General features: G+C 42.8%; 1 protein-coding gene across 1 annotated transcript in view; it reads right to left on the reverse strand.

Moving 5' to 3' along the window:
• Positions 1-1,757: 1,757 nt before the first annotated feature.
• LOC149453933 (venom factor-like) overlaps positions 1,758-13,873 on the reverse strand; it is a 374,515-nt gene continuing 362,399 nt past the window's right edge. The window contains exons 38-41 of the mRNA XM_089687988.1: positions 12,066-12,152; positions 4,688-4,771; positions 4,100-4,238; positions 1,758-2,024 (exon numbers count right to left, since the gene is read on the reverse strand). Of these exons, the coding sequence (XP_089544114.1) occupies positions 1,883-2,024; positions 4,100-4,238; positions 4,688-4,771; positions 12,066-12,152 (452 nt within the window). The 3' untranslated portion in view covers positions 1,758-1,882. The remainder of the gene's footprint in view (positions 2,025-4,099; positions 4,239-4,687; positions 4,772-12,065; positions 12,153-13,873) is intronic.

Below are 13,873 nucleotides of genomic sequence, written 5' to 3' on the forward strand. Positions count from 1 at the left end.
CAAAGACAGTGTAGGAAAGTCACTAAGTCTTCTATTTTTTCAAAGATTGAAAAACATCCTCTGTACTACAATTATCTTAAGTAAAATTGCATTGTATTCAACTACTGCCATATTGAAGAGTTCAAGCATGGTGCCAAGTCAGCAAGTGACCAGGTGTTCGGGCAGAGAAGGTCTATGGAGGTATGACCATGCATAAAGCAGCATCCACCACCTACCAATTTGTTTAAATTTACCCATCAACCAGGAATCTCCAGCTCACAGCTGAATGGGCCAGCAGGGATGACCTACTTGTTGTTAGGACACCAGCAGCTGCTTACTCCCCGACAGCCACCCTGAGTGGGAAACTGTAATTTTTAGTAGTTGTGATAATTGTTCTTAATCATTCTGAATGTGTAAATTCAGGCCAAAACAGGGGTTCAGTCCACACCCAAAGCTGCTCCCTAATGTACACACACAGGGAGAGAATGTACAGATCTATCTGACCCTGAGACAGCTTGTGAAAAAGGCCCTTTCTATCTACAATCAAACACATAAAATGTTGCTTTTTACCAAGCTTTGATAAATGGACTTATAACTGGGACATACCTGAAGTAAGGACTGTTTGTGTTGCCTGTATGAATAAGCTGCCCAGTCTGATGAATAAATTCAGGATTATCTAATGTTACACCTTTTGCTGTGTTCCATACCCGATAGGTCCCTCCACCTTATACTAAGATAGTCTCCTTTTTACAACATATATTTGTAGCACCCTCCTAGATATCTAGGGGGAGCTAGTGCTCAATTGTTAGAGCCTGAGGAGCAGCCTGTGGTGATAGTCAGAGGGAGGTCAAATTTTGGAGAAGATTCTAGAAGCAGTGGGAGGGAGCGAGGAGTGGCTGATCTGTACTCCCAAGGGATCCTGGCCAATTTCCAACAGGAGGCTTGACATAGGGCCAGGACAGCCCTTAAGAGTGAGGGAGCCTGCTCAGCAGCAGGAGAGTTTAGATGGAAGATGGAGACGTGAGGCTGGAAAGCAGGAGCCTGGAGGGGGACCCAGATGGAGAGAGGCTCACCTACAGGCAGAGGATCTTGGAAGAAGGAAAGCTCAGAACTTCTCCATCCTCCAGAGCAAGGACCACCTATGCAACTGGGAAGGAGCAGCCCAGCAGAAAGCCTGAGAGCAGCCACCGACTTAGCAGCTCATAAGAGAAGGACTGAGTGTACAGACCTACACCCCCTGGGCCAGTATGAGGAAGGAGCACTCTAGTGGAAACTGGATCAGCTACTACATAGGACTGCCTTCTCCTAAAGTGACAGACACTGGATCCCCTGCCCAGGGATTCACCTAGAACAGCTGGATAAAGAGTATCTAGGGTTTGGGGTGGTACTACAGGAGATGCTGGCCAGCTCTCCAAGAACTAGGATTTGTTCTTTTGCTGCTAAAAGAGACTTAATACACATAATACACAGTTCAGGAAGATTGTTTTCCATTCCCTTGGGCATCCCATACACCCCTACCCTATCCAAGTTCTAATTCCCCTAATAAAATCCAAAACAAAAAGCTCAAAGACTGATTACTGTCTCCTGGACACAAGTGTGTGAGGGAAAAAAATGTGTGTTGCCTGGCTATGCAGGACTATAGGGAGACCCAAAACTGAGCAACGCCTACAGGAGTAGTGCTACATATTGACTAAATTGTGTTGATTTCAGTGTTAGTACTAGCAAGCTAATAGATTAATCTGCTCTGGTTCTAATAAAGAACCAAACTAGTGGAGACCTTTGAAAACATAAAATATTCTTTATTTTTGTGCAGAAAAAAAGAAACTGTAAAATATGAAAAATAAACAGTAAATATATTGTATGCCTTTTGCTGGTATTTATCACTGAAGGATATTGACAGCCATCATCTTCCACAACCAAACATGGCCAAATCTTCAGAAACGCTGTAAAAATCATCACAGAGTTCCTCATACTCCTCACTCTGACACTCCCTGCTGTTTGGCCACCACTCGACCCAGGAGCCGCTCCCGATGATGTAGGTATACCTAAAAGAATAGATGAGAAATGAATAACAATGCTATCAGTGAAGGCTTTCTGTCAACCAGGTCATAAGATATCTAGAGGTCAAGTGGACTTGCTGATTATTCATCAAAATTGTAGGGCCCATTCACAGCTATGCGTTATGTTTGCCACAATGTACAGCACATTACACATATTATGCAAGTCCAGAGGCATGGTAAGTGGGAATGGGGAGTTAAGGGATGAGAAATGGATAAAAGAGCAATTGCGGGGGGGGTGTCTGTTGTTGCTGGGGGGGTCTTATGTTGTTAGGGGGTTAACTGTTGCTGGAAGGAATCTACCGTTGAGAGAGGGGTTCATTGTTGCTGGCTGCTAAGAGGGCTATTGATGCTGGCTACAGGGAGGGGTCTATTACTGCTAGGAGGGATCTATTGCTGCTGAGCAGATCTAATATTGCTGGAAGTTTATTGTTGCTGGGGGATCTATTGTTGTTGTGCAGATCTATTGTTGTTTGGGGGTATTTTGTTGTTAGGGGGTCTATTGTTGCTGGGGTGATCTATTGTTGCTGGGGGTCTTATGTTGCTAGGGGGATAACTGTTGCTCTGAGGAATCTACTGTTGAGGTAGGAATTAATTGTTGCTGGCTGTTGAAGGGTCTATTGAAGCCGGCTGCTGGGAGGTGTTTATTGCTGCTAAGAGGGATCTATTGTGGCTGGAGATGTATTGTTGTTGGGGGATTCTATTGTTTTTTGGGTGGTATTTTGTTGTGGGGGGTCTATTGTTGCAGGGGGTGTCTGTTGTTGCTGGGGCGGTCTTATGTTGTTAGGGGATCAACTGTTGCTGGGAGGAATCAACTGGTTAGGGAGGGATTTATTGTTGCTGGCTGCTGAAGGATCTATTAATGCAGGCTGCTTGGAGAGATCTATTGTTGCTAGGAATCTATTGCCGTTGGGTATTCTATTGTTGTTGGGGGGGTTCTATTGTTGGGGAAATTTTGTTGCGGGGGGGGTCTATTGTTGTTGGGGGATCTATTGTTTATGGTATAGTCTATTGTTGCAAATTCCGTACAAATTACTTAGCAACAAAAAATGATACTTGGCTCTGTATTCTCTAAAGGAATCAGTACTGGGAGGAGATTAGGGGGTAGAAACAAGGGACAGTACTGGGATGGGATTAGGGGGTAGAACCAAGGCAAAGTACTAGGAGGGGATTATGGGGTAGAACCAAGGCACAGTACTGGGAGGGGATTAGGGGGTAGAACGAAGGCACAGTACTGGGAGGAGATTATGGGGTAGAACCAAGGCACAGTACTAGGAGGGGATTATGGGGTAGAACCAAGGCACAGTACTAGGAGGGGATTATGGGGTAGAACCAAGGCACAGTACTGGGAGGAGATTATGGGGTAGAACCAAGGCACAGTACTAAGAGGGGATTAGGAGGTAGAACCAAGACACAGTACTGGGAGGGGATTAGGGGGTAGAACCAAGGCTCAGTACTGGGAGGAGATTATGGGGTAGAACCAAGGGACAGTACTGGGAGGAGATTAGGGGGTAGAACGAAGGCACACTACTGGGAGGAGATTATGGGGTAGAACCAAGGCACAGTACTAGGAGGGGATTCTGGGGTAGAACCAAGACACAGTACTGGGAGGAGATTATGGGGTAGAACCAAGGCACAGTACTAGGAGGGGATTAGGGGGTAGAACCAAGACACAGTACTGGGAGGAAATTAGGGGGTAGAACCAAGGCACAGTACTGGGAGGAGATTATGGGGTAGAACCAAGGCTCATACTGGGAGGAGATTATGGGGTAGAACCAAGGGACAGTACTCGGAGGTGGGTATGGGGCAAAGACAAGGGGTGACTCAGAGGTGGGAAGTACGTACGCCTCTAAGAAAATGAGCCCTGGCTATATGGCATTGTTGTTTGTGTTTTGGCTTTGCTTCCATTTTATTAATAATTTTCTTTTTGAATATTCAATAGGATAACAATTTCCTTAATTGGGTCCTTGGGTTAAAAATCTTAACAATCATGTCTTTATGCCCAGTGGTTTTTCCATCGATGAGACCATTCGTCAGTTTCCTAAGGCTTTGACAACACTTACTTATGTGCTGCTGTTTCCCAAACATCATTGAAAGCGCCAAATATTATGTAATCCCGTCCTTTCTGAAATTTCAAGGTGTCCCGACATTTAACATGACTGATGAAGGTTCGTTTCTGGCCCCAAACCTTTTCATCGGTTCCTAGAAACGACAAGGAAGACAAAGCTTAGATGTTACTTATCAAAAAATAAGTGGCCTCAAACTCTTTTGTAGTCATCTTTAATTTTTCTTTTGGGTGCTAAAACTAAAATGTAGATATACAGTATGGAGGCAAGAATGCAGCCAGAGAGAAGAATAAATGATTGCTTTTACAGCCTTTATGGGTATTATTTATGGGTTGTATGGGTAACTTTCAGAAAAGATGGTTTCTCTTCCCCAGACTGCTATAGGAACAGTAAGTGGGGAGGTAAAAACAGGTGGTTGAGTCATGGTTTGCTTCCTAAAAGCCTGCCAACTACTGCTATACTACACTCAGAAAGAGATCTACCCTGGATTGCTTTACAGAGGGCAGTAAGCATTAATGCCTGTATGTTAGAGCCCTAAGAGAAGCACACAATGGTTGCACAAGAAAAGATCATTCGCTACATTACCGTTCTTAAAGACTTTCAATATATTCATCACGTGTCGATCATAGTCACTGGCATACTCCGTCTCAAGAAGTGTTGCTTTGTACACTGTCAGGAGAATGAGAATGTTGGTTATGCTATAGAAATACAATACATCAACAATGTGAAACAATAACTAGGTGTGCAAAATACAATACAATTGCAATACATACGGAGATTCAGGAATACCATTTTTCGGGTGCAGACCTTGGATCTGAAGAAGCCTGGATCTATGTAAGCAGCCCCAATGGTTAACATGTCTAAAGAGTCAGCCCAATTGAAGCCAGGAGTTAGAAGGAGTCAGCCACTGGATACTTATATTTTCTGGGGTCTGCAATACAAAGCTCAGCAGGCCATAGACGGGTCGAAAACCGGCTGTTTTTTTTTAAAAAAAAAGAAAAATCGGTTGTTCAATAGGCCGACGTTACCACCAACAGTAAAAAAAAAAAAAAAAAAAAAAAAAAAAAATCGGCCAACTTTTGTCCCGTCTACGGCCGACATTTAATTACTTCTGTCCCTGCAGAGAGCTCCGCTATTATATTTTACATGAAAAAGTATTGCGGTTGCAACATTGTATCTATTTGTATCCATTTTGGATACAGATGTTTTTATTCGGATATAAATAGATACATTGTTGCAACCACAATACTTTTTCATGTCAAATATAATAGCGGACTGGAATGCTTTTTCTTCTTCTTGCAGGTCACGGCTCATGTGCAGATTTTTTATCGGTAAAAAGATCGGCCGATTTGCCCATCATTGCCGGAAAAATCGACCGATCGGCAAAATCGGACGATTTTTTTCCAACTTCACCGATAAAAAAAATGTGTCAAAACCCAGAAAAACATCCGACCAATTAACCCACTAACGGTGCTAAAATCAGCCGATTTTGTTTTCGGCCGAAAAAACAGCCGATTTTCGACCAGTCTATGGCCTGCATTAGGGTCCAGATATGTTCCTGTCCACTTTCATATTTTGAGTGTTCCCACTTACCTTTTGAGATTCCCATTCTTCCAGGTGCTTGTTTTTATACAAACGAGCCCCCTCATTGTGGCCATTGCAGGAGAGTACATATGGGAAATAGACATGTGCATGCTGGAAAATGTGTTCCGTTTCCATTTCGGATGCATTCATTAAGTAGAAATTTTGTTTATTCAATTTCATTTTGTAGGTCCATTTCTTTTTAAGGAATTTTTTTTTTCGTTTTTTGGCATATATATTATATTATGAATTATAAAGAACTTGCACCCTCAACTTTTAAAATAGCATTCAGCTTCTAAAATACAGACTTTTTGTACTCAGTTAATTTTTTAGGACAAGCTTTCGGGGATCGACCCCCTTCATTCCAGTCCAAGCAGTACTGAGACAAAGTTATAAAGAATATTAAGCTAATATGTATTTTCTAAAAATGTTTTTAGCCTAAAAAGAAAACAAAACCAGCTGCCGCATCTAAAGAAGGATAGGCTGATATACAGTTGTGTTCAAAATAATAGCAGTGTGTTGAAATAAGTGAATAAAGCTCAAAATCCTTCTAATAGCTTTTATTTCCATCACACAAATGCATTGGGAACACGACACATTCTATTCCAAATCAAAACATGAAGAAAAATACATCAAATTTGTGTTGTTCCCAGGGGCAGACTGACAACTCTTGGGGCCCCCGGGCAATAGGGGATCATGGGGCCCCTGTGTCCTCGCCCAAACTCAAAAAAGCCTAAGAAAAAGGTACCAGGTGCATCTCATGGGGCCCCCTACTGACCTCGGGGCCCTCGGGCAGTGCCCGAGTTTCCAAATGGTCAATCTGCCCCTGGTTGTTCCTCTAAAAAAAATTGAAGAAAAGTGAATATTAGATTGTTCAAAAAAATAGCAGTGTTTGTACTCTTCTTTACAAACTCAAACACTCACTATATACACCGTGTTCCAAATTATTATGCAAATTCTATTTAAGTGTCACAAAGATGAAATATTTTGTTTTTCAGTGTAACTCATGGATGGCATTGTGTGTCAGGGCTCTTTTGATCACTGAAAACAATCTTGGACACCTGTGATAATTAGATTGGCCGGTGAGCCCAATTTAAGGAAAAACTACTAAACGAGGGTGTTCCACATTATTAAGCAGAGCGCCATTTTCAAGCAATATGGGGAAGAAAAAGGATCTCTCTGCTGCCGAAAAGAGTCAAATAGTTCAATGCCTTGGACGAGGTATGAAAACATTAGATATTTCAGGAAAACGTAAGCGTGATCATCGCACTATTAAGAGATTTGTGGCTGATTCAGAGCACAGACGGGTTGGTGCAGATAAAGGCACATTGAGGAAGATTTCTGCCAGATCCATGCATCGGATCAAGAGAGCAGCTGCTAAAATACCATTACATAGCAGCAAACAGATATTTGAAGCTGCTGATGCCTCTGGAGTCCCACGGACATCAAGGTGTAGAGTCCTCCAGAGTCTTGCAACTGTGCATAAACCTTCTATTCGGCCACCACTAACCAATACTCACAAGCAGAAATGGCTGCATTGGGCAGAAAAATACATGAAGACTAATTTTCAAACAGTCTTGTTCACTGATGAGTGCCGTGCAACCCTGGATGGTCCAGATGGATGGAGTAGTGGATGGTTGATGGATGGCCACCCTGTTCCAATAAGGCTGCGACGTCAGCAAGGCGGTGGTGGAGTCATGTTTTGGGCCGGAATCATGGGAACAGAGATGGTCGGCCCCTTTAGGGTCCCCTAAGGTGTAAAGATGACCTCTGCAAAGTATGTGGAGTTTATGACTGACCACTTTCTTCCCTGGTACAGAAGGAAGAACTATGCTTTCCGTAATAAAATCATCTTCATGCATGACAATGCACCATCTCATGCTGCAAAGAATACCCCTGCATCAATGGCTGCTATGGGGATAAAAGGAGAGAAAGTCATGGTGTGGCCTCCATCCTCCCCTGACTTCAATCCTATTGAGAACCTTTGGAGCATCCTCAAGCAAAAGATCTATGAGAGTGGGAGGCAGTTTACATCCAAACAGCAGCTCTGGGAGGCTATTCTGACATCTTGCAAACAAATTCAAGCAGAAACTTTCCAAAAACTCACAAGTTCAATGGATGCAAGACTTGTGAAGCTGCTATCAAATAAGGGGTCCTATGTTACAATGTAACCTGACCTGTTAAAATGTTTAAAAAGTTAAAATGTTGTTAAAAGTTTGATTGAAATAGCTTTTGATTTCAGTAAATATGCTGCAAACACAACAAATGACAATTTTCAGTTCTTTACAACCTATAAAGTGTTTTGAAACTTACTGTGCGGAATAATTTGGAACAAAAATCCTGTTATCATTAGGTGGTTTGTTCAATAAAATGTGAATTGTACTCTTAATAGTTGATAACATGAGAATTCTGCTGACTGTTATTTACATCAATTATTTAGGTAAATGAGAAAAATATCATTTGCATAATAATTTGGAACAGGGTGTAAACTGAAAAATGTTTGAAGATTTTGCTTTCCTTTGAATCACTGAATGAATATTTGGTTGTAGTCGCACTGTTTCTGAGAACTGCTGTACATCTGTGTTGCATGGAGTCACCCAACTTCTGGCCCCTGTGATCAGGTATTCCAGCCCAGGATGATTGGACGACATTCCACAGTTCTTCTCTATTTCTTGGTTTTGCCTCAGAAACTGCATTTTTGATGTCACCCCACAAGTTTTCTATTGGAATAAGATCTGGGGATTGGGCTGGCCACTCCATAACGTCAATCTTGTTGGTCTGGAACCAAGATGTTGCACGTTTACTGGTGTGTTTGGGGTCGTTGTCTTGTTGGAACACCCATTTCAAGGGCATTTCCTCTTCAGCATAAGGCAGCACGACCTCTTCAAGTATTCTGATGTATTCAAACTGATCCATGATCCCTGGTATGCGATAAATAGGCCCAACACCGTAGTATGAGAAACATCCCCATATCATGATGCTTGCACCACCATGCTTCACTGTCTTCACAGTGTACTGTGGCTTGAATTCAGTGTTTGGGGGTCGTCTGACAAACTGTCTCTGGCCACTAGACCCAAAAAGAACAATCTTACTTTCATCAGTCCACAAAATGTTGCGCCATTTCTCTTTAGGCCAGTCAATGTGCTCTTTGGCAAATTGTAGCCTCTTCAGCACATGTCTTTTTTTTCAACAGCGGGACTTTGCGGGGGCTTCTTGCAGATAGCTTGGCTTCACATAGGCGTCTTCTAATTGTAACAGTCCTCACAGGGAACTTTACACCTTCTTTCATCTTCCTGGAGCTGATTGTTGGCTGAGTCTGCGCCATTTTGGCTATTCTTCTATCCATTCGAATGGTAGTTTTTCGCTTTCTTCCACATCTTTCAGGTTTTGGTTGCCATTTTAAAGCATTTGCAATCATTTTAGCTGAGCAGCCTATCATTTTCTGCACTTCTTTATATGTTTTCCCCTCTCCAATCAACTTTTTAATCAAGGTACGCTGTTCTTCTGAACAATGTCTGGAACGACCCATTTTCCCCAGAATTTCAGAGAGAAATGCACTGTAACCAGCATGTACAACATTTGCTGCCTTCCTTCCTTAAATAAGGGCAATAATTGCCACCTGTTTTTCAAAGAATGAATGACCTCACTAATAGAACTCCACACTGCTATTATTTTGAACACGTCCCTTTCAATGAGTGATTCAATGATGCAGAATCAGCAGCATGCATGTCATGACTGTTGGGTCTGTTGGATTTCTATTACTCTACTACACCTGCTAGGAAATTATTTGCCATGTAGAAATATCATTTCTACCAAAAACAGTGATTGATCCGGTTAGTGATGTCTGACTGCTATTATTTTGAACACAACTGTATATTACATTTGTGGTCTCAGGTTTTAACATCCTTTAAAAATGAATTCCAGGTATTAATTTTGTTGCATAGTTGCCTTGGTCCAGCTTGGACCTTTGTATCTATGCATAAACCATAGATGGCCAAACCCCTCTGGAAGTTGGAAATTACTGTAGTACTCACCACTAGTAATTTCCACTAACTTCTGGGTCTGGTGTCAAATGGATGCTCTGCTGCTTACTGAATACAAGAGGTTGCTCACTTGGCATGGGCTCCATCTGGAGAACACTTTGCATTTTCTCAATAGGTGCAAAGCATTCTGTGATTGGAAGAGGTAGAGATTGTGATATCATGGGCCCACATCTCCACTTTATCCAACCAGATAACTTTTTGCATTCATTTAGTCAATATACCGGGCAACCCCACCCCCATGTCTACCTGTCATTCTGAGAGTGATGTGTTGCATTGAGGGACACTTGCCCAAAACTGGTAGACATGGGGGTGCCCCCATATTCGCCTGTCATTTGGCGTGTCTCTGACTGGGACACGTCGTGTGTGGCAGTGGTGTATTTAGGTTTTGTGCTGCCCTAGGTAACCCTAAAATTGTCCGTGTCCCCCCATGGAGAGAGCCTGACACCAAATAACACCACCACCCCCTACACCCCCTCCCCCTTGACAAAGAGAAAGCCCTCCACTACAACCACCCTCCATACACTGACCACCCCATCCCTCAGTGAGAGAGAGAAAAACACTCACTTTCATAGCTCCAGACATCCCCTGGAATGAGAACAAGGCTCTGCATACACCATCAAGCAGCCCACAGCCTCTCTCAGATCCCACCTGGTCCCTATGCCGTGCGTGTCCCTTCGTTTGGGGGAGCGAAAAAATGCTGCCCTAGGCAAGTACCTTGTTTGCCTTGTGGTAAATACATCCCTGGTGTGCGGTGGGCAGCAGGGTTTTTTTTTTGGGTGCTGGTCGCCGTTAATTGTGATTGACATTGGATCTACTTCAGGAGACATGTACCCCATACTCCACATCCAGATTCTGAAAAGCCCTCCACTTGCAGATCCCCACAACCACCGCCCGAGGTTGTGGGGAAGAGGCCCCTGTCCCCATCAACATGAGGACAAGGCGCTTTGGGTTGGGGAAGCCCCGCTCCCCCAAGGCACCCCCCCCCCCGTGTTGAGGGTATGTGGCATGGTATGGTTCAGGAGGGGGAGACGATCACTTGCGCCCCCTTTCCTGGCCTGTCAGGCTGCATAATCAGATAAGGGTCTGGTCTGGGTTTGGGGGGAAGCACCATTTTTTCCCTTACTTTTGACGTGGGATTCCATTTAAAATCCATACTAGACCCAAGGGGCGTGGTATGAACTGTTGGGGATCCCCACACTGTTTTTTTTTTAAATAATTTTTTTTTTTTACCAACGCTTTTTTTGTTTACAGCTGACAGCGAGGAATCCCGCTGATAGTAAATGAGTCGTGGCTGTTCAGGACGTGGCGGCCTTAACAACCACAGCAATTCACAATGAATTCAGATCATTTTTGAAACAAATTAGAAAATGACGTCATCCGAATGAAACTAATGAACAAATGCATTCGAGTTTTTTTCCGTTAGAACTTTATTCGAATTAGTTTCCATTTGTTTCTATGGAATTTGGATAGATCCGAATCTCCGGAAATGAAATTTTAGTCCTGAAAAATGTATGCAAACAAAGCAAACTGCACATGTCTAATCAGAAATCAGGAGCAACAAATTTGCCACTGACTGAAATTTGCCCTTTACAAGTAACCTTTTTGTGTCCGCACATTATTATTATTGTACAATATTTATATAGCGACAATAGTTTGCTCAGTGCTGTACATTATAATGTGAGACAGTACAGTAACAATACAATGCGATACACGAGGGATTAGAGGGCCCTGCTCCTTGGAGCTTACAATCTAGGAGGGAGGGGAGAGTGGTACAGGAGGAGATAGCTGTGGGGGATGGAGTGGTTGGAAGAGTGGAGGAGATCAGCATATTAGGTGAGGGCGGGGTAGGCTTCTCTGAAGAGATGGGTTTTCAGGGTGCGCCTGAAGGTGAGGAGGGAAGGTGATAGTCTGATGGATTGGGGTAGGGAGTTCCAGAGGATGGGGGAAGCCCTGGAGACAGGCATGGGAGGAGGAAACCAGGGAACTGGAGAGAAGGAGGTCTTGTGAGGAGCGGAGTGTGCGTTTTGGGTGGTAGATGGATACCAGGTCGGTGATGTAGTTTGGGGCAGTGTTATCAACAGCTTTGTACCTTAATGTTAATATTTTGAATTTTATGCGTTGGGCAATCGGAAGCCAGTGGAGGAAATGACAGAGGGGGGTGGCGGAAATGGAGCAGTTGGTAAGGTGGATGAGTCTGGCCGCAGAATTCAGGATAGACTAAAGAGGGGATAGCCTGTGTTGGGGTAGGCCAGTGAGGAGGGAGTTGCAATAGTCAAGTCGGGAGATGTTAATGATGGACGATAACCAGAAGTCAGATATCTAACAGTCATATATCTCACCATAGTCCATCCCAACTTCACACGCTTTTTCTTTTCGCTCTAAAGCAGTGTAGCTTTTGCCAGATATCTGTGCATTCAAGCAGTTACCTTTAAGAAAGAAAAGTCAGGGTAAGAGAAGAACAAAGTAACATACCCCCCATTTTTCTTTCTGTCCAATCCATCATAGTACGTCCTTATTTTTTAGTATTTTATGCTTCTGTTTTATTATTTATTTTCAGTTTTTTTCTGCAAAAACTGGAGAAAAAAATGGGATCAGAGCAAAGGTTATACATGAAAGGGCATGGCAAGGGAGCAACTCCACTTTTATTATTTTTATTTTTTTAATACAGGTTTCATAAATTGTCCCCTAGTAAATGTATTATGAGCAATAGCCTCTAACTGCTGCAGGTGAAATGATTAGGTTCACTGACATCAATTGTGGAGGTTATTATTCCATCCACTGACACCAATGATGGGGGGTTATTATTGCATTAGTTGACACCAGTGAAGGGGGGTTATTACTGCATCCTTGACACCAACAATGGGGGGTTATTATTGCACCCAATGACACCAATAATGGGGGTTGTTATTGCTTTGACACCAATGATGGGGGGTTATTATTGCATCCACTCACACCAATAATGGGGGTTATTATTTCATCTCTTGGCACCAATGGTGAGGAGTTATTGCATCCACTGACACCAATAATGGGGGTTATTATTGCTTTACCTGACACCAATGATGGGGGGTTATTATTGCATCAACTCACACCAATGATGGGGGGGTTATTATTGCATCCCTTAACACCAATAATGGGGGTTATTATTGCTTTACCTGACACCAATGATGGGGGGTTATTATTGCATCAACTCACACCAATGATGGGGGGGTTATTATTGCATCCCTTAACACCAATGATGGGGGGTTATTATTGTATACACTGACACCAATAATGGGGGTTATTATTGCATACACTGACGCCAATAATGGGGGTTATTATTGCTTTACTTGACACCAATGATGGGGGGTTATTATTGCATCAACTGACACCAATGATGAGAGTGGTATTATTGCATCCCTTAACACCAATGATCGGGGGTTATTATTGCATCCACTGACACCAATAATGGGGGTTATTATTGCATACACTGACACCAATAATGGGGGTTATTATTGCATACACTGACACCAATAATGGGGGTTATTATTGTATCCACTGACACCAATAATGGGGGTTATTATTGTATCCACTGACACCAATAATGGGGGTTATTATTGTATCCACTGACACCAATAATGGGGGTTATTATTGTATCCACTGACACCAATAATGGAGGTTATTATTGCATCAACTGACACCAATAATGGGGGTTATTATTGCATTCTTTGACACCAATGATGGGGGGTTATTATTGCATCCCTTGATACCAATGATGGGGGGTTATTATTGCATCCACGGATACCAATGTTGAGGGTTAATATTGCACTCACTGACACCTCACTGATACGAATGATGAGAGTTATTTCACTCATTGACACCAAGGCTGAGGTGATTATTACATACATTGACACATTTTCTGGGGATTGTTATTGTATTATTACACTCACTGACACTGATGTGGGGGGTTATTATTGTAGTCACTGAAATCAATGTTGGGAGTTGTTATTGCAGTCACTTACACCAATGCTAGGGGTTATTATTACTGACACTAAAGCTGCGTGTTATTATTACTACCACTGATACCAATGCTGAGGGTTATTGCACTCCAACTTTTTCAGCATTGCGGTACAGTGCAAAAAAAAAAAGCAGCAGTACCAAAAGTTTGGGG

This window comes from Staurois parvus, unplaced genomic scaffold (genome assembly GCF_062004578.1).
Source record: "Staurois parvus isolate SC_StPar_1 unplaced genomic scaffold, SC_StPar_1.0 ptg000444l, whole genome shotgun sequence".
NCBI lineage: Eukaryota > Metazoa > Chordata > Amphibia > Anura > Ranidae > Staurois > Staurois parvus.